At 41.6% G+C, this 21,696-nt stretch overlaps 1 protein-coding gene across 3 annotated transcripts in view; it reads left to right on the plus strand.

The window, feature by feature from the left end:
• The window catches only part of dock1 (dedicator of cytokinesis 1), a 273,627-nt gene that overhangs the window by 227,682 nt on the left and 24,249 nt on the right, over nucleotides 1-21,696 (plus strand). For all 3 annotated transcript variants that reach the window (XM_033610905.2, XM_033610904.2, XM_078163716.1), the window contains exons 40-44: nucleotides 882-986; nucleotides 9,428-9,569; nucleotides 10,785-10,866; nucleotides 14,343-14,427; nucleotides 18,223-18,309. In XM_033610905.2, coding sequence (XP_033466796.2) covers nucleotides 882-986; nucleotides 9,428-9,569; nucleotides 10,785-10,866; nucleotides 14,343-14,427; nucleotides 18,223-18,309 — 501 coding nt within the window. The remainder of the gene's footprint in view (nucleotides 1-881; nucleotides 987-9,427; nucleotides 9,570-10,784; nucleotides 10,867-14,342; nucleotides 14,428-18,222; nucleotides 18,310-21,696) is intronic.

The following is a 21,696-nucleotide window of genomic DNA, read 5'->3' on the forward strand; positions in this document are numbered from 1 at the left end:
TTAAGTAAAAGGGGGTTGTGGTTAAAAACAGCAAAACTCTAACAAAACATCTGTTTGCAAACACTCGCACAACTCGTGCAGTCTAATCCAAGTCTCATTTATCCAGTTGATGCTCAGAATGTCCCAAACACACAGCCTTTTCTAACAGGGACCTAACTGAAAACACCGAAGTCACAAACAAACAAATTCACTGATCGAGGAAGAGGTAGACTAGCAGCTCCCGTGTTGAGTGAAGCAAAATTACTGTTTTTGTCCATGGAGTCTGGCTTTGAAGAGAGCATGGGAGCTGCTGGTCTACCTCTTCCTCGATTAGTTTGTTTGTGTTATTGTGTGACTTTGGTGTTTTCAGGAATTACTTTGGATTCACCAAAGTCACACAATAACAGAAACAATTCACCAATCAAGGCAGTGGTAGACCAACAAATCCAGTGTTCAGCGAGGTAAAATTACTGTTTTTGTCAATGGAGTCTGGCTTTAAAGAGGGCATGGATAAATGTCAGTTCTGGTGCGGTTCCCCATTGGAAAGGGCTGTCTTTATGGGAAGTACTAAGAGTATTACTGAATAAATAAGGCTTAGATTATACTACACAAGTTAAGTGAGAGTTTGTAAATGAATGTTTTGATAAATGTTTTGCTGCTGTTAAACGTGGACCCCTATGACTTCAATTCATCTGTTAATTTTCTCTGTTTCTGGATTCTTCGATCACTGTGAAGGCATGACTAGTTGATAGACAAATAGTCATGTGGGAGCTGAAGTATTCCTTTAAACAACAGGTGACTTTGTGAAATTTACCAATAAAATCACCAATAAGGATCATACACGATGAAATTCATCACTGTTTTTCCATGACTCTGAAGCTCTCCTTTGTATCTCCCATCAGCGGAAGCAGGCCCAGTTCTATGAGAACATAGTAAAGGTCATCCGGCCCAAACCAGACTACTTTGCTGTTGGCTATTACGGCATGGGCTTCCCCTCCTTCCTACGCGTGAGTACTCGCATCAACATACATCCCCTGCAACTCTCAGCAGCCCGCACATGGCTGATAGCACAGTGTGGGCGAGCCACTTGTCAAAACAGATGATCAATAGATTTACAAGTGCTTGCTTAGTTCTCAGCCTCAGCCGTCAATTCGTACGTGCTTCACACGTCTCGCTCCCACGGGTTTTCGGTTGCTTCGGCAAGACTCACTTGATCAACATCCCACCTGGTCTGGTTTTCACTTACGGTTCACTTACTTACTCACAGAAAACAAACTGTGAATCATAAGCAGCTGTCCCATGTGTGGGCTAGAGAGAATATCCAGAATTATGTGCTGGACGGATGCCCTACAGTGAAGGAAAAGTGGGTCTCTTGGAAAAGCTGTGAATAAAGATCTCTTTCTCTCCCTCACAGCCTCACGCTCTTTCATTCATGGTCTATCTCTCCCAGCTCTTGTGGCCTTTCTTCTCTCTATGTATCTAATATCTGCCTGTTTGTAGCACGTACTGTTACAGTCACTCTGTCTGCTCCTTAGCTGGTCAGTCCTAAAAGTTTCCCTGAAGCCCACTATTGCAGGACATCTTTCTGTAAAGCATCATCATCCTGTCTACTTTACACTTAGTGGGTGTATTGCTTTGTTTATAGTTGTTTGTTTATTCTGTGCTTTGGGGGTACAGTGAGTTGGCATAGCAACATGATTTAACATTTTTTTATCTGGCTGTTTAAGGCCCAGGTGTATTGCTCAGGAGGAAGCACAGTGACGAGTGTGTAGCTGTTTGTGTGAGCGGCTCTCGAGAAAGCTGCAAGCAGCAATACCACAGCCAGAGCAATTGGCCTGTTCTGAACAGGCATGTTTTGACCGGGCACTGCACTGGTAGCTATAAAGACTGTTGAGCCCAGACGAATGAGCACAAGAAAGAAGCCAATCTTGTTTGTCCCATCAAAAGGCTGATCACGCTGCAAACACTGCCTTTAATTCCATCACCTGAACTTCAGCTGAACACCCTTTTCTCCACGCCGTGAGTGTGGCCTGCATCACAAGGTGTCTCACCAGCACCTGCACAATAACAACAACAACAAAAAACATGCACCCGGTACAAAGCGAAAGGAAGTGAGATGGTCACATTGTAAATTGCTTTCGGTGGCTGCTGAATCGTGGGTTATAATCCCAAAACGTTCAGACCTGAGCTTGTTCAGATAGTTGGACCACAGCGGTGGGACTGCAGCCATCCTGAGCTCTAAAATGACCTCCATTAGTTGGCCTTTGATCGTTATGAATTAGACACTTAAACTGAATAATCACCCTCAAGTCTATTTAGAGCCCTTACCAAGTATACTTGGCCACTAAACCTGAACTGATGTGTCTTTCCCCTCTAAATGTCTTGGCTGGCCTCATGCCAATCTGATCGCAGCTTATCACAAATTTAGTATGCGTTTAACAGCCGTTTGATATCTCCTCACCTGCCGTCTTCACTGTCTCGGGTGCTACTGTGTGCATATCGGACCTCTTTTGCTCTCTGTCTGTGAAGGAGGTCCTGCTCTGTCCACATATCAGGTTTTATTTAAACAGAAAATTAAATTGATGTAGGAATTTCTCCGTGTGAGGCTGCATAGGTTTGATATGAAGTCAGAGATTTTGGCCCCCACATCTTGTTTATAAGGAGCAAGACGGCAGTGCTGTTTGCTTTTAATATATTCCTTGATAACAGCTGTTTTTAGGCTGTCATCAGGCACGCTGCTGAAGGTGTTGTTAAAGCCATTTTTACACACAAGCAACACACTGAAGTCCTCGCGGAATAAGATATTGTTAGAGTCCAGTTTCAAGAGCAACCCTGATTGTACCCTTTTCGTTCTGTTATGAAGAACAGCCACTTCACAGGGGTCTTTCGCCGCTCTCCGATATCCATGTGCCCCTCCTAAGCCCTTTCATCTAGCAGGGCAGCAACTGCATTACAGACAGGGCAAGCTACAGCGTTCTAATCTAACTGGCTGTTTAGACAGCCTTTAAAGGACAGCTTTGACTTCTCTTTTTTCTTATTTATTTTGGCGGCAGATTGACCTTACCTGTAATAACCAGGGCAAGGGTACGGCAGGTTGTCTTTGCCTACAAGAATATATCCTGAATTTACCTGTTTATTGTTTTGTCTTTCCTTATGCTACACTTTGGGATCTTCCTAATTTCCCTGCCATTTCAATTCAATTCAATTCAATTTTATTTATAAAGCCCAATATCACAAATCACAATTTGCCTCACAGGGCTTTACAGCATACGACATCCCTCTGTCCTTAAGACCCTCACAGCGGATAAGGAAAAACTCCCCAAAAAAAAACCCTTTAACGGGGGAAAAAAAAAACGGTAGAAACCTCAGGAAGAGCAACTGAGGAGGGATCCCTCTTCCAGGACGGACAGACGTGCAATAGATGTCGTACAGAACAGATCAGCATAATAAATTAACAGTAATCCATATGACACAATGAGACAGAGAGAGAGAGAGAGAGAGAGAGAGAGAGAGAGAGATGCAGGTAATGACAGTAGCTTACAACAACATTAATGAAAGTAATAATATTATAGTTATAGTTCTGGCTACTGTGGTACAATATGTTGAAAGTATGTATTAATATCTGACAGTATACTTGTGTGACAATAGTCATATGTGTATAATAACAGTAGAAGTATGACTAATGACTAATGATGGCAGCAGCAGCAGGAGGCATCTGGCAGGACCACGGCAGCAGCACAACCACACACGTCACACTGTCCAGGCACCGCTGCGGTATGAGTTATTCTGAGAGACAGTGGAGCACAAAGGCTCCGGAGAAGAAGCCGAGTTAGTGACATCCAGAATGGCCGAGTTAGCAAGATGCAGTAATAGGATGAGAGTGAGAGAGAGAGAGAGAGAGAGAGAGAGAGAGAGAGAGAGAGAGAGAGGGAGAGAGAGGGAGCCCGGTGTATTATAGGGGGTCCTCCGGCAGACTAGGCCTAAGTCAGCCTAACTAGGGGCTGGTACAGGGCAAGCCTGAGCCAGCCCTAACTATAAGCTTTATCAAAGAGGAAAGTCTTAAGTCTAGTCTTAAATGTGGAGACGGTGTCTGCCTCCCGGACCGTAACAGGAAGATGATTCCACAGGAGAGGAGCCTGATAGCTGAAGGCTCTGGCTCCTGATCTGCTTTTGGAGACTTTAGGGACCACGAGTAACCCTGCGTTCTCAGAGCGCAGTGTTCTGGTGGGATAATATGGCACTATGAGCTCTCTAAGATATGACGGAGCTTGACCATTTAGAGCTTTATAAGTTAACAGTAGGATTTTAAATTCAATTCTGGATTTTACAGGGAGCCAGTGCAGAGAAGCTAAAACAGGAGAAATATGATCTCGTTTCTTAGTTCCTGTTAGTACACGAGCTGCTGCATTCTGAATTAGCTGGAGAGTTTTTAAGGACTTACTAGAGCTACCTGATAATAGAGAGTTACAGTAATCCAGCCTTGAGGTAACAAAAGCGTGGACCAATTTTTCTGCATCTTTTCGGGTCAGGATAGGCCTAATTTTCGCAATATTACGCAGATGAAAAAATGCAGTCCGTGAGGTTTGCTTTAAATGAGAATTAAAAGACAAATCTTGATCAAATATTACTCCGAGGTTTCTTACGGTAGTGCTAGAGGCCAGAGCAATGCCATCTGGAGAAACTATGTCATCAGATAAAGAGTCTCTGAGTTGTTTGGGGCCAAGAACAATAACTTCAGTTTTGTCTGAATTTAACATCAGGAAATTGGTGCTCATCCAATTTTTTATGTCTTTAAGGCAGTTATGGAGTTTAGTTAATTGATTACTTTCTTCAGGCTTCATCGATAAATACAATTGTGTATCATCCGCATAACAATGGAAATTTATAGAGTGATTTCTAATGATGTTACCTAAAGGAAGCATATATAGAGTAAATAGGATTGGTCCGAGCACAGAACCTTGCGGAACTCCAAAACAAACTTTGGTACGTAAGGATCCATTTAAATGGAAGTTTAGACTTCATCATTAAGGAAACAAATGTACAACAGAAAACTGGGCGTACATTCATTTCCACACAAACATTGGCATTATTAAATAATATATAGGCTATATTATTGATGTATGTCGGTACATATCATTGACATGGATCACCTTGAGGCCGGTTGTCCACTGCAACACTGCAGCAGTGATTTCTTTCCATACTACATTTTTCTGACTTCCTTTGCCGTCACTTTTGAGGCTGCCAAATAGAAGCACTTGGTTAAATTTTACCTGGGACATCAGAGTTTCCATTTCTAGCTCAGAGAAGTTTCTCTTCTTGGCTGTATCATATCTGTCCATGTCGTAAACTCTAGGGGCGAGGCCTCCAAACCAATAGTATATTGGTGCAGGATATGTAAATGACGATTGTTTTCAGCTGCCACATCTGTCAACACCTGATCATTCCTATGCTGTGATTGATGAGATAAGAACATTTCATGAATCACACAAGAACCCTGTCGTAAGCTGATTGCTACACTCTGATCTGTGCTGCTTTGTAAGATAGACTGATAAATGAGGGCGTCTGCATTTATTATAAGAGCCATTTGAAATCTTTAATCACGTTTCAGAATAACTGATCATATTGTAAATGCAGCTGAAATGTATGGCACTTTGCATGGCACCGTAAATTATGAACATCTCACATTGTCCTACAAAACATGGCAACAACTCACAAATAAAAGTTAACAAAAAACATTAATTTACTGTGACTCATCTCCATTTAAAAGCACGCTAACTCTCTCATTCAGGAGTAAATGGGCCTGCACTTGTATAGTGCCTTTCTAGTCATCTGACCACTCAAAGCACTTTCACACTACATGTCCCATTCACTCATTCACACAAATTTATACACCAGTGTCTGAGGCTGCCTACAAGGGGTTTCAGTATCCTGCCTAAGAAGACTTCAACATGCGGACAGGTGGTGCCGGAGATCGAACCACTGATCTTCCTATTAGTGGCTAACCTGCTCTACCTCCTGAGCCTGCTGCCCCCCCCCCCCCCCCCCCCCCCCCCCCCGGACGGACACTTGATAGTTCTTCCTTGATTCTGTAGTTGGTGGTGGTGCATGGCTATTCTTAGTTGGTGGAGCGATATGTCTGTTGAATTTTAATATCGAGTGCAGCCAAACAGATGTAAAGCATTTTTATCCTGACAGAGTGCGAGTCACTTCTCTGACATTACGGCTCCTACATTGTCCTGCTATAGGGGCTCCGAGTTTGTACTTCCTCTTGATATATTTCATAATCACGTTGAAGGATTTCTGTAGTAGCAGCCATAAAGGGAAGTCTTAAATTGTGGGTTATTTATCAAGATAAATATAGTTCGGAGGAGTTTTGTTTCACACCCCAAATCGCTGTTTGTGGTGCAGCCTTGCAGCGTCCTCAGGGAAAAGTCAATTATGTGCGAAAATCAATACTGTGATAAAGGCATTTTGTATCCACCCCCTTAAGAATTGATTTTATGCAAGAGTGCTTGAATCAGCTGCTTATGATTTATTAGTTGTTAATGTGGTTAGACACTAGTGTACTTGCTAATTGTAAAGTTAATAGTTTCGATGTGCAGCTTAGCCATTATCTTCTTTTTTATGTAGTTCTGTGTTAAAACCCTGTGGTTTTGTGCTTGTTTCCATTGGTGGGTACATTTAGAGACATTAGTTAAATTTTTTTCTGCAAAGACATGCACAGAATACTTTTCTTAAGTCATTATTTTAACCTTGAAAGTCACAGTACCTTGTGAATAAAGCATTGACGCATTACTGAAAGCTTCTATTGTATTTGTTTGCTCTATAAAGAATCCTGAGTTTCTCTCAGTTTTTAGACACATTAAAGGTATTCTCAGTATTTCAAAGACGCATTTGTTTCTCTCACTTTATATCCAGTCTGCGTACTCCTCCACCTCTCCTTCCTATCAATCCTAAACTTTACTTAATCCCTGTATTGAGTTTCCTGCGAGCGCTCCGCTTAAAGAATGGCTGAGGGTGTGTGAAAGTTGGTTTGAAATATGTATCCTAACACACCACATTCGGAGACACTCGGATATGAGCTGTCATGTTCTATCATTCAAAATGTTCCTCAGACAGACCCCTGAGCACACTCAGGGAGATGAAGGAACCTTCCTGGCTCATACATTTTCAGGAGCACTCTGTGTGCACTCTTCTCATATAACTTATTTTTGTTTTTGGAATAAAACAAGATGACCTTTTTATCAGCCTGCGTGTCTGATAAACATTATAAGATTCTGCAGTAAATTGAACGGAAGTATCTGTACATTTTACAGTTGTTTCTTTTTTCTGGGAAACTCTCGCTGCCAAGAAGTTGAGACGTGCACACTAATATTCCACTGTCTGAATATGACAAATCCTGAAATTAATGTGAGTCATGTTAACAGCATATTCTGAAAATGGCCTTGTTCCGAGTGTGGCTCTTTTTCCAGTTAAGACATGTGGGATATGTCGGTATTATTCAGGGTTTAGTTGCATTCTCTAGACATGTATACAGGGAATTCAGAATATGCACCTCAATTGTGGCTTTCGTCGCAGTTTACAACATACAGAATCGTGCCTGTGTATAGTCAGCTCTATGCGTTGTCATGGAAGCATTACAAGCAAACCAACTTGCCAAAAGTTTGCAAGGCTGAGCTACAGATGCACGTCTAAAAGAAAAGCGTACATTTCTGGTTGGAAGGAGAAACCCACTGACTTTTAAACATTATGAAAGACTTGGATATCAACAGGTTCTTGGATATGTGCAGATATCCCAATGTTGACCTTTTCTAGAAGGTGATGAAGAAAGTGGGAGGCTGTGTCCACTCAGTCTGCCACCAGTGAAAAACTTTGAAAGAATCCTGTTAGGGCACGTTATTCAGAGTATGCATGGCTGCATGTAAACAGCAATATAAGTGGAAAATTCCTTTTCATTGGCCTTGTAAACAGCTTAGTAAGAATATTGTCTTTTCAGATAAAGGGCAAAAAAAAGAATATTTTGTGCATGTAAACATAGTCATTGGGTTCCCCATATTTTACATCTGTGTATCTTTTTGTACATCATTTACCATATGTTACAAATCTTCTAGTCTTGCTACAAGCACATCCAAGGAGCGTTAAATCCTGACCGTATGTGTTTCATTTGAACTTAATAACACTGCAGCTAAACGAACTGGAGCTGCTTTGTCACTTGCCTGTATGAAATTGCCTTTATACCCACCAGCGGAGAAAGAAAAGACCATTTGAGCATGAATTATTATCTCAATGACAGTGATTTTCTCTGCCAGAACTAGCCCGTGTAGGTTTGAGGGTAATGAAAATGAGAATCGTGACATTGAGATTACTGTATGCAGGACCAGAATGCTCAACAACATAATGCAAATCTGCTTTTCTCTTATGAATGAGATTACAATATACAGTGATGGAAAAAGATTAAATGTTCACGAGCAGATTTGAACGATTAAGAGAACTTATGGAAAGCAAATCTCGCAGATTCACCGTCTGAAAGTTGCAGCAGTGTGTTGTCAGGCAGATTTAGCAGAATCTCCCACGGCTTGAAGGAATGGCTCTGGAAATCAACATGCTTTTGTCAACTTATCTGTCAAAGCAAATTTGAAAATGGCCCCAGGCATATTTCAAGGCTGCAATTCCTTTAATTAATTGGGGAATTGAGATGTGTGCTGTGCATGAGCATAGGGCCTGCTGTGTGTCAGCTATTGTGCCGTGATAGTTTATGAAAGAAAGACGGAAATGCAAAAACAAAAATGGCTCGCCTCTTCTCCCTGGGTAAGAGATGAAGCTGCTAAGATGTGAAGAGGGCCCACCCTCAGCTGCCAAATTTTACCACACTCATTTAAACCTTGCAGGATTTCTGAACCATGACTGTGGTTCGAAGGCGACTTCATCAGTAGCTGTAGTTAGCAGGTTGTGAAAGAACCCCCAGCAAAAATGGTAGTGGCCATTTGCAGTCTGTCAGTTTGCTGAAACAGAAGTCCTCCCCAAGCAAGCCCACTCTGAACTCAGCTGGGATTGACTAATCACTGAATCGGTGCCAAGAACTTTCTGTCACCCTCATTTCCAAGTATTTAATATGGAGATTATGATAATGTATTTTAACCCAGCCAAAGTACCGGGCCAAGTAGATTTACAAATCAAAGCTGCTCTCATCCATGTAACTTCCTTTAAATATTACAGTTTTGTCATTGTCCCATGTCTGTCCTTACTGCTATCATTGAATGGTTGTCAGCTACTGGATCTAATCTTTAGTGAAATGATCTATGAAATGACCCTGTGTGCTGTCAATACTGCCATATTCATAATAATAGGGACAATGTGCCTTTTGTCCGCGTAATGTGTGAAAACCTGCTTGCATGATTGGTTCACGCACGTGTCCCAAGGTTTCACCGTTTTCTCTGTCGTACTACAGAACAAGATGTTCATCTACCGTGGGAAGGAGTACGAGCGCAGAGAGGATTTCGAAGCGCGTCTTCTCACGCAGTTTCCCAACGCAGAGAAGATGAAGACGACGACACCACCCAGCGAGGACACAAAGTGCTCCTCTGGACAATGTATCCTCAGCTTGCGTCACTGACTAATTTGTGACAGTATAGCAGAAGATGTAAATTTTGTGTTTTAGTTTTTGTTAGAAGAATTGTTCAAATTTCATCAGTTTGTTGCAAAGCTATATGCAACATTCAGAGCATACTTACAATTCAGAGCATGAACCAGGATTGTTTGCACACGGCTCTCAACATGGAGGTGGATGAGTCCGCGGCAAGCAGTTAACGATGCTAACAGCATGAAGAGTGCTAACATTAACGACAGTGCTGACAGGGTTAACAGGGAGGGGATCAGCAAACTTCCTGTTTTGTTTGTTGCAGCTGGTTTCATCTTAAGTAGGTTTGAAAAACTTTGGACAGCATTAAAATGACAGCGCTGTTGTTCCACAGTAAGAAATAGAGCATTTTATTTTCATACGAATTAATGAATGGTTAAGTTGACTTTCACTGAGCCTGGTATTCTGCTGTTCAGTCTGTACGCTCTGCACTCTGAGAGTGTAGTGCTCTGAATAACCAAACAGTATAACTATTCCAACAGCGCTTCTTATGATTGGTCCAGCTCCAAAAATAGAAAGTCAATATGTGTCAGCAAATACTGATTTCGTTGGCAGACCGCCACAAAAAAGTGAATGTGTAGGAAACCCTGGACTAAAGACCTTTGTGCACTGAGTCCGTTTTTTGTCCAAAATCTTGCACATTTAAAACATTGTGTCAATCATGTTTACACACTGAGTCTGAAACTTTTGTCTGTCATTAAAATTTTCCAAACAGGTTCAATTTTCTGAGAGTTTGCACTTAGAAGAAGGCACAGCCGGTCCGGCTACCAAAACAAAGAACCGAGAAGCTCGTATTACAACGCACAGAGAGGGAGTATGACTTCATATTTTACTCAGGACGCCATGATATTATATATATATTTTTTTTAATATATATTTTTTATTATATTATATCGTCACATAGCAAATAGGTGTTTGCTGCTATATTAATGCTCTGAATGTTGTATCCAGCTCCTTAAAGTAAGTGTCTGTAAGTGCCTTTGTACTGTTATGTGTTACAGACAACATGCTTCACGTGTATAAATATACATAATACATATGTTTACAAGATGGATTGTATTGAATGTCTGTTAACAATAATACTGAATTATCACCAGGTCCTAATGAATTATATTTCAGTCATTTGAATTCAACAGTTTCATTTATTTCCTTGACGTTTCTGCTGAAGACATCCAGTGTTTCACAGTTAAACCCATCCTCGACCTGCCTGCCAAGTTCCAAAACAAACCCGTCTCTGAGCAAATATTGAGGTAAGCAGGATATCCCCGCTCCGCACACATTCATTCTTTACAATTACAGAGTGTGTTACTCAAAGTCACACACCATGCATTTCAATCCAGCGAGCCCAATTTACTTCCCCAGTCACTCAAAAACAATTTAGAGACCTTGTGATGACATGCAAAAGTGCATTAGCATTTTTTTAAAGTGCTGTATCGAGGGCGACTGTGGTGAGAGCGATTAAATCTTGATGTAAATGTGTGTCTGCGTACAACCAATAGCGGCTGACCTTCTTGTCGTTCTCGTGGTTATTAACTCGCACCAGCCATCTGCTATTAGTCACTGTGCCAAGTACAACATTGTTTCTCTGACATCATTAATACCTTTGTGTCGCGCACCGGGGCCACAGCAAACAGCGGGCCCCCTACACTCCCACTTGTTTGCCCAATCTGTACGCCAGCCATGCACTGCATCAGTCAGCTGTGCAAATTCACTTTGATATGCCACCCAACGCATCAATGGACATAATTAAAAGAAGACATTTACTTGGAAAACCTTTAGGCAAATATACCTGCGCACTGATCTTATCACACGCCTGCACCATTGGTCACATCCCCCTGCAGCAGCCTGTTGGCTTGTTTGCTAACTGTGTCTGATTGGAATATGTAACTCTGTTAATAGCCTAGATTAGACAGGCGTGTTTAGAGAGTGATAGAGGACTGTTCCACACCGACTGTCTGTCCGTCTCTCCCTCTCTGCCAACTCTGTTGCTCTGCTCTCATCGTGCTTTTCCCCGGTTGTCTCTCGCCGTCGCTATCTCCCTGTTTTCTCTCATTTATTCTCTCATTCAGTGCAAAAGAACAGCAGTGCATAGCAATGAGACTGAGCTGTTTGAGCCAAAGGGTCACAGCAGCACGCAGAGCACACCCCCTCCTGACCTTGCTTTGTCCACACCATGCCACTGCATCATCACCAGCCCGCCAGCTAATGACATGTAAAAGGCCTAATTGGGGTAGCGCCGCTGATTTAAAGTGGCTTTATTAATCTGTTTATTAGATCAGAGCCTCAGACGCTCTCTCTCTCTCTCTTTTTTTTTTTTAGGTTAACACTGTGCTTTCTCTGCTAATTTGGGAACGGTTCTCATCATGTTCATTAAATAGTGTGCTGCCCTTTGTGACCAGGCACAGAAAGGGAACAGCTGATTGTCGGTAGAATATAAATTGCTCAAGTTCCAGTTAAGGCACAGACACACCAAAGTTAGATCAAAGAACTAGTGTCAACGAAGGCTGACTGTTGCGTCGCCTCACGTTGCCTGTGTCTGTTTCACTGAACACACCGCACAGACTACAACCAATGGCTAACTAGCATGTACACCTGCATGAGAGGAAATAACTCTTCATAACTGCAGGCAGCAGTATTCTGTATTTGTCATTCAAAACGGAAAACCGGACGACCGACGGGATTGATTCAAGACATTAATTAGCCAGTTAGCACATTAAAGGGATATTTTAGATTACTTGAAATGAGGTTGTATGAGGTACTTATCCATTGACGGTATATTAAATTCAGTAGATGTCAGTTGGCAAGCCCGCAGTTTGGAGAAGCAGGCTGAAGTCTGACATGGAAGCTGAGCAATCTACTGCTGTGGAGGGTTCAGCCACTGAAAAAAAGTCCCACCTAAAAAACTCAATATCACTTTAAATGCACGCTATATTTATAATATTTTCACTGCTTAACCCTAATGTCAGACAGTGATTTCCAAGGGAAAATTAAGCCTTTATATTGCTCTCTTCAAAGCCAGACTCCATTGAGAAAAACAGTGATTTAACATCACTGAACACAGGAGCTGCTGGTCTGTTGCTGCCTTTAACAGTTATTTTGTTTGTGTTAATATGTGACTTTGGCTTTAAAGTTCATTTCACACAATAACACAAAATTACTATCTGATCAAAGCAGGCGGAGACCAGCAGCTCCTGTGTTCAGCAAGCTAAAATTATTGTTTTTGTCAGTGGAGTCTGGTGGCTTTGATGAGCGCATAGACAGAGAACTGAGGCCTTTAATGGCTTCCCCGTGGAAATAGGCTGTCTGACAGAAAGGTAAAGTGAAAACACTCAACATATCATACACTTAAACTGATGTGGATTTTGTTAAGTAGGACTCATTTTAGGTGGCTAAAATACATTTTGTTGCTGACCCCTATCCACAGCGGTACATTGCATAGCTTCTGTGACGGTCGTCAGCCTGCTTCTCCAAACTGGGGGCACTCCATCTGACATGTATTGTAGTACCCCATATAATCTCACCTCAAAGAATCCAATCTATCCCTTTAACAACACAACCTTGTGTTGGAAGAACAAATGATATTTACCCTGTGCTCACAAACAATAGCACAGACAGTCCAAAGTGTTTCTGCTAAAGAGCTCACTGGCTAAAAAACTTAATCTTACCTTATATAACAAGTTTGTTTTGATCTCACTCTCTCTTGACTTGAGCCACTTGTTTGCTTTCCTTACTTCCGTTCCTCTTCTTGTAACTGATTTGAACTACCAGTCAGTGATTTCATTCAAAGACGGGCTCTGCCTCCTCTAATGCCGATTCAACATGCTGAATCGGTCGGAAAAAAGCAGACAAGGGACAACTAGTGCCAATGGTGCAGGGCACACTGCCAAAACAAGGGCAACAGATGCTCGTCGACGGCCGAGCAATGACCAACAGCCATCCGTCAGCTTGGTGTTTCAGGGCCCTAGGACCTGAGTCGGATTGCTCTGTGGAGTTTGAAAGCTCTGTGTGGTCTGTTCATTAGCAAAACATAAACAGTCGTTAGGAAAAAAAAAAAAAAAAAAGGTCAAAAGTTGTAGCATCCCATCTGTACACGCTTATTGCTGCTGCTACAAACATAAAAGGGCAGCGGCTTTGGAACGGCACTGATTTCCTTTCATATTTTATTCATAATTGTTTACTAATAAAGGCAGAGCATGCTCTTTGAAACATATGGCATTGTTTTAGGAATGCAGTATGCTTTATGAGGATAGTATATCTGCACTCTTTTCCCTAGGAGAGTGTAAATTTCTGTTGGTGAGAGAGACAGATAGAAAGATGGAAAAAGAGCCGTCTATGTGAGGGACCATATATGTGCCCAGACAGCTGCTCCCACAGCCACCATACAACACATTTTCCTAGTGTGAAAAGTCTATTAACCTGATTTGGCAAAGTTCATCCCCCTAGTCACGTATGCTGCAGTTTCTCTACATGTCGGACTAACGTCAGCGGCTGCCAGTGACGTGTGCGACCCAAAAATGAATTTATTTACCATGTAGATGAAGCCTTTTTAGACAGCCTGTCAAAACCAACATGATACATGTAAATGCCACAGCTCCTGGCAGAGGCTAGCCTGGAGGGGGGCCTGTCCTGTGTTTGACCTGAAGCAAAGCAATCAACCTTTGAATCAAGCCGTAGATTGCCCATAACAGTTTTAATTTACTGAGGCGCTGATTTTCTCCCTCCCCAGCTTCTACACGGTAAATGAAGTCCATAAATTCCAGTATTCCAGGCCAGTGAGGAAAGGAGAGAAGGACCCTGACAATGAGTTTGCGGTAATTGCTGTCTTCTTTTTTCTTTTCACTATGACTTAACTTGTCCATTTCATTTTTTTCTGATGTTTTATGAATTATTTGTTGACATTAGAGTCACCATGAGTATAATTTTTATGTTTTTTTTTTCAATGAAAAAAAAAAAAAAGATTAAACCAGTTTGAATTTCTAAAAAAGTTGTAGCATCCCATCGCAAAAGCAGCTCAGGAATGACCTGAGGAACATGACAAAGAGCTGAAGGGGTCAACCTGGCACCCAAATTCCCCAGATTTCAGCTGGATTGAGCATTAGTGGGATGTGCCAGTACCCCATCTTCGCCCTGGTGCCAAACACCACAGGGCACACCCAGAGGTTCTAGTTTCATGCCTCGACAGGTCACAGACCCCACCATAGATCAGACTTAACTCAGACCTGTCGAGGCATGGACACAGGTCCTCTTGGCCGCCAGCATGTCCCTTGGATGCTCGATCAGACTGGGATCTGGGGCCTTGTGGCATGAAGTACTGTCCTGCTGTGGAGCCCACTGTCATCAGGGAGAGCTGTTGCTATGAGGGAGTGTACTTCTTCAACAACGCTGTTTGGATGGGTTGTGTGTGTCACATGGCATCCACTTGAATGCCAGGACTCAGGGTTTCCCAGCAGAACACTGCATCATAATCACCTGTCAGTGATTTTAATGTTGCGGCTGATCCTTTATTGCCAGCGTTAACAAAAACTTGCAGAGTTTTAATCATTTATGGTTTGAGTGATAATGATCCTGCGTATTTATATTCCAGATTTTATTTTTTTACAAATGATGCCTAGCATAGGTAAACAGATATTACATAACATGGATTTTTTCTGTCTCAGAGATTTCTTGTTTGTCTCACACTCACAGATGAATCCTAGACACATACACACACACACACATTGTTAAATATACAACAGATTTCACCTGGAACAAGTGACTCAGCTCTGCTAACAGGGCAAAAAAATTGCACATCTGCAACATCATGTACTTTGGTGGGTGAGTTACAACAGGCAGAAAAATGATCTCCAAGCCTGATCAAACAGTTTGTCAGTCTGTTCTGATGCTGAGATGCAGCAAACGAAGGGCTTTTCCTTTTTGTCTGTTCTGATCAGGTTTTCTTTGTCGAGCTATCGCTTCTGCTGTTTTCTCAATTTATTATGGGATGCTGCTGTAATATTGCCTGAGATATATGTTTGAGGTTTCCACAGTTTTTATCCAGCAGAATACATCAATAGGAAAGCAGAACTCTCATTAAACACAGGAAAAAATGGTTGCCAACAAGAAGATCCGGAATAAATAAAATTATTGACAGTGATCCAAATCTGGTTGCCTACTGCAACTATTACTGTCGAGTCCTGATTTTTACTACGTCTTATGAGTTACACTTCGTGCACGCTTAATTATATCCAGGTTGCAAATGACAAGGGCGACAAATTAAACCCATTCACGCTCTCCTCTGTTTATTGTGGCATCAATTCAGCTGAGCGGGATGATGTATTTAACTCATCTCAGACTGACTGATAGGACTCTCTCCGTCCTGACAGTAAGGTGATGGGTACCTATTGCTAGACATATTGCAACTGTCAAACCTGTTAACTACATGAGTAAGTATGCTAAAGCTGACTCACTTTATTTAATTGTTCAAACTGAGGTGTTGTTTTTCCTCGCACATGCTAATAAAAAATATTCAAAGGGGACCTATTAGGCTGCTTTTTTTTGGTTATATATACAGTATAATGTAAAACATAATGTAAAAGTAATCCCTGTCAGCAAAAACCTCAGGCTTCAAACCGTTCTGAATACTCTGTTTTCAGTGTTATTTTTTCCTTAAAGACAAGCCGATGTTAGCTGGTGACAGACTTCCTTATATGGTCAGCTACTCCAGGCACACCTGCTGCAAGTGTTTACATTATGTAGCCTACACTGCTACATGTGGCTACATGCTAATGTCATGGAAACATGTAATCTTGGTTGCAGACGTTGTTGATTTCTCCCCGATTTAAGTTCATAGTCCTGCTGGCACGTGTCTGGTTGCAAAGATTTTGGTTTAGAAGCTTTTATTCAGTCCCTCTAAGATTTCGCAATGTTGCGATCACAACAATCTTATGCAAATTTTGCCAGTATCTGTTAGTTCTGTGCAACCTTACAATTTTGTCCAGTCACCGCAACTTCGGTGGCGATCAACTGTTGCTGTCCCCCGTCACAAATAGATTATATTTCTGTGGGAAACACTGAATACTTTTAATAGTAAGATCCAAATCTGAGATAGCAGCACAGCTATTTTTTGCAGTTTTCACTTTCCCCTGCAACTTCATTGCAAAAACAAATTGATTAAGTCATATAAAAATGGCCATAAACATTGCAACATGCATCGAAATGTTTTAGAAAAGCTGATGTTAGGCATTTCAGGCTGCTATAATCCCAAAAGCAGCCAGCGAAATTGCAGAGGGACTTTTTATTGGTGATTTTATTGGCTATTTTCCGTTACAGTTGTTCTACGTGCTGCAGTAGAGTGGTGCAGGAATGAGTCCTACAACCTGGAATGAGTTAGCATCTTAGCACTTTGATGTTTTTTTTTTTTTTAGATAGATGCCTGAGATAAGGTTTGTAGTTAACACAAGCTTAAGAGACATTTGCATTTTGTTCTACAACATAAAAATACCTCACTTGTAAATTCTGAAGCTTTTATGTGTCTTTAAAAAGGAGGCTAGCAACAAGCTAAATAAGACTACAAAATGTCATCACACTAAACACAGCTGTTCAGGTTTGTTGTGGTGGTGACAATGAAGTCATACGACTGTAGTGGAGTTCTTTTTGTAGTGTAATGTTAGCTTTTTGCTTCTGGCAATTGCACTTCCGCTTTAAAAATCCTAAAAAGGCTCACCCACTAGCTCCCCCGGTAGAGCAGGCACCCCATGCACAAAGGCTATATCTTTGCCACAGTGGCTGCAGTTTTGATTCCAGCTCTGGCCCCTTGCTGCATGTCATCCCCCCTCTCTGTCCCCATTTCAGGCAGATTTTCCCATCTAATAAAGGCAAAAATGCCCCAAAAAATCATAAAAATCCCATCAGCTTTATGTTGAGGGAGCCAGGGCAAGGCTAACTTCCTGTTGACCTACAAAAAAGAAATGTCATCCCCTGCAGCACTCTGTAACAGAGACCCCGAGATACAGAAGACCTGGAAACACTGACCAATCAGAGCAGACTGGGCTTTTTTGGAAGGGGGCCTTAAAGAGACAGGCACTAAAACAGAGTGATTCAGGTAGAGGGTGAATTCAGGTGTTCCAGCACAGACAGCATGATGAAAATAGTTAAATAAATGTTTTTAACTATTAAAGCATGTTAGCATGTTCTAGTAGAAACCTAGAATACAAGTATGAGCCTGAAAATAAGCACAATAGATCCTCTGTGAATGCTGAAACCCTCTGCAAGGGAAGCCGTCGTCTCTTGTGGTGTATGTTTTTGTTCTCAAGATTTAGAGTCATTATTTGAGCTCCATGATGTATTAGAGGAGATTCCATCTTATTTGGGCTGTCAGTGAGCGGGCCTTAATGAGCTGCCATCCAGACAGGGAGGTAGCACACACCTCCATCCCACCAGCTCCCCCCTACAATGGGCTTTGATTGAACAGCCATTACATCATGTTACTCTCATTCATGCTACGACAGTCTAAGAGCTTGTTTCAATGTGGTTTGGCACAAAATCGGCAGCAAATTGATGTCTAAAGTGCCTGTCGTGCCTTCTGCGCCAAGTTCTGATTTTGTGTCTCTGTCATTTCTTGTCAACAGAACATGTGGATTGAGAGGACCACGTACACGACAGCATACAAGCTTCCTGGCATCCTGCGCTGGTTTGAAGTCAAGTCAGTCTCCACAGTGAGTATGAAGGGCCTGTGTGCCAGGCAGGCCTCCTAATCAGATGAGGATCTGCAGCCTTGCTCAGAGGCAATCGATATGATTTGTCCACTTAAGCTGTATAGACAGCCGTGTGGACGCAGGCATGCCACTCCCCGGACTAACGACGGGGCACGTTCACTCTCTGCCAGAGGGCCCACATTGATTCGCCTAGCACTCCTCGAAGACTGTTCCCACTGAAAATAGCTGCACAGCACAAATACAAGTGGAGGAGAGTTCAGAGCTCAGTCAGTCACTGTTTACTTTCCTGTAATAGAAATACCTGGATTGCTGTACTTAAAACCGGTTGATGAGAGGACGGTGTAACAGCTGCAACAAATGACTTTTAAGTGTTTACTGTAGCACTTGGAATGGGCACATTTCCCCTCCATCCCACTGAAACTGCATTAAAATTTCATTATTTTAGCTCTGTTGTTTTGACTAATTAAAAATGCTGGTCTGGTGTCCCCATTCTGAGCCGGGATGCTGTCTGGTGGAAGAGGGAGTGTGGAGAAATAAGTGCAGTAAAATAAGTTGGGAGCACAAGAGCAGGTTACACTATCACTTAGAGCCAAAACATCCGGCCTCGTCCTTTTAATGTGTCTTTAGTTTGTCCCAAAACAAATGCGCTACTTAGCGTAATTAGCCCGGCAAAGTATTATGCAATCAATTACTCTTTGTCGCCTTGATTAGTCACTTTCATGTCTGTGCTGGTGAGGGCTCTATAAAAGGGGCACTTCTGAGAGTCTATCCTTAGCTAAGGTGTTGCCTACAGTCTGCTCACTCAGTATATAGTGCATGAAATTTATTTTTCAAAATGGGGGGAAATTCCCTCTTAAGTTTTTCACATAGTTATACACTTTTGGGTGAGGCTCAACTATGCTTACTATGACCTCGTCCTATTCGTACATCAGATTGTATTTGGTCACTCTGGTGTTGTTCCAGTGACATCACACATCAGTGGGGCCTTCGTTAAGGCCAATACTTACCCCGACTTTTTGTACTAAACAGAAAAATACAAACGGGCACCAATCAAAGTTTCTCTTTTTCACCGAAGTAAGACTAACTTTGGCTTATTTGCCTCGTCAACTGCTTGTATCTAAAACAGTCTTAGTCAGTCTTGTTAGTCATCTAGCCAGTTAGTCCACTGTTCCAAAATCACCAATAAATCTAAATTGTCCAACTTAGATGTAAAAATCTGCTCAACTGCACACTGTTTATCCCTGCAATATCCCTCTGTGTCTCAGCTGTATGTTGAGCAGCGTCTCTCACTGGTGTTTCGGAAGCAGCCACAGTTAAGTGACATCATGTTTCAACAAACATAAAATTAATAGCAACAAAAGAAACTACATAATACAATATTTTACAAGTTTAAAAGTAACAGTTGGTTGTTAAAACCTCAAAAAAACCTCATCACAGTGAGTTAACAACTTGCTGCAAGTTTGTTTGTTTGTTTGTTAATACGAATGTCTTTACCACAGTTAGCCCATTAAAACAGCGGCAGTGGCAACAGTACACATAAAAATGGCTGCCACCCTGACCATCCTGCTGTGTCGATTAGAAAGGGAATGTTTGTTCTACTCTCATTTTATTTTTATATTCTGTTCTTCCCTTTTCCCAGCTGTATGAGGTGACTAAAAGTGGACATTGCAACAAGCTGAACAGCGTCAGAGAAACACTGATTTATAACATGAAACTGCTTTATACAGTGTTTTTACTGGTTTAACCCTTCGAAACCTGCAACGACATCACTCCAAACACCTTTTGCAAGTATTTTTTTGATACCTGAACTAATTGGTTTGATTTCTTTTAAAAGATAAGGGACTTTTTTGGCAAGAAATTTCCTGCAAATAATAGGTGAAGAAAAAGAAATTAGCCGAGAGAGAGAATTATTAGAAAATTATAACAACAAAAAAAACCAAGGGGAAAATGTACAGAAAATTCAATGTATAATTATGATAATATTTATAATTATACATTTAAAATTAGGTTATAGCAAAAAATGTATATTCTGTATGTTTATTGTTATTATTTTTATTTTATTTTAGCCCCTTTTTTAGGTCATTTTTAGTTTTTCTTTTTTTTTCTTTTTTTGTTTTTGTCCTAATTTTCACTTTTTTGGAACTTTTTTACTGGTATCATGCTCATATTTGGGTCATTTCTTGTTTTTAAAGAAATCAGTCAACTCAGGTTTTAGAGGGTTAAATCACCTGGTCTGTTTAATTTGAAGAGGAAGAGACCTCTGTGGATAATTTGTCTCCTGGTAAAAATGTGCTGAACAATGAACACTAAAGGAATCCTTACCTGGAGAAGTTTCCACTGGTTGCAACCTGCACCCCTCACTAGTAGATGCCACTAAATCCTCCACACTGCTCCTTTAAATGTGTGCAGGAATACCCCTATTACAAGTGCCAAATTTGCAGGAATTGATGAAATTATGCACAGTACCCCCAATCCTGCACTGAAATCCAGGCCCTGACCTCTTTTTCATAGCCTAGCACTACATGACAGCCACACACCAGGCATCTTGGACATTCAGCTCACCACAATAATCCTTCTAGTTGCTACATCCTCAGCACAATCATTTCAATCTAAAGATCTGATCCCGCCCTAACTCCCTAGTCCATGTAGCGAAGTGCTATTCTCCGTTGCCACACTAACTCAAAGCAGAGGCCTTTTCCTTCAGGCTGGGTTGGAACATACTGTCAGGAGCAGCTTGCCCTCCAGATGAGCCAGGGAGAGGCCAGGTCCCTGAGGTTAGACTCTCTATTTAAAGCTTAATGACTGGGCTGAGATTCACCAAGCTAAAACCCTCCATCTGACAATGCTTTTTATCAAGCTGGACTGAGACATACCGGCACAGATTGGAGATTTGTCTCCCTGGCACAACATCTTTATTTTTTTTGGCTGAGGTCTAAGTCTGACATTTACTCAACAATCCACTCATGTTTCCTCTAAATTCTTACTAGCAAGCTGCAAGGAGGTGATTTTTTTTCCCCCCCATCCAAAGTAATGAGTTTGCTTCCACGTGGAGTTACACGGATTGAGTTGGAATTTTCTTTCACACAATAGTGGAATTAATGTCAGCATTTCCAAGTATTTTATTCATTTTTCTCAGACTTATATTTTGTTGACATGGGAACTGAAATTCCCTTACACCAACGTGCTATCCATCTTCATTTGACAGTTGCAGGTTCATGTATGGGCGCATAGGAAAATGATTCATTGCTTCTCTATCCTCCATGATTTATGTGCATAGTTAAGGGTTTCTAAGCCCATCCTCTAATAATCTATCCCTAGTCAGTGAACGCAAAATGTTTCTGCTCTACTGTTGGGATTACAGAGACAGTAGTGATGTATGTGTGTGTA

Source organism: Epinephelus lanceolatus, chromosome 21 (assembly GCF_041903045.1).
Source record: "Epinephelus lanceolatus isolate andai-2023 chromosome 21, ASM4190304v1, whole genome shotgun sequence".
Taxonomy (NCBI): Eukaryota; Metazoa; Chordata; class Actinopteri; order Perciformes; family Serranidae; genus Epinephelus; species Epinephelus lanceolatus.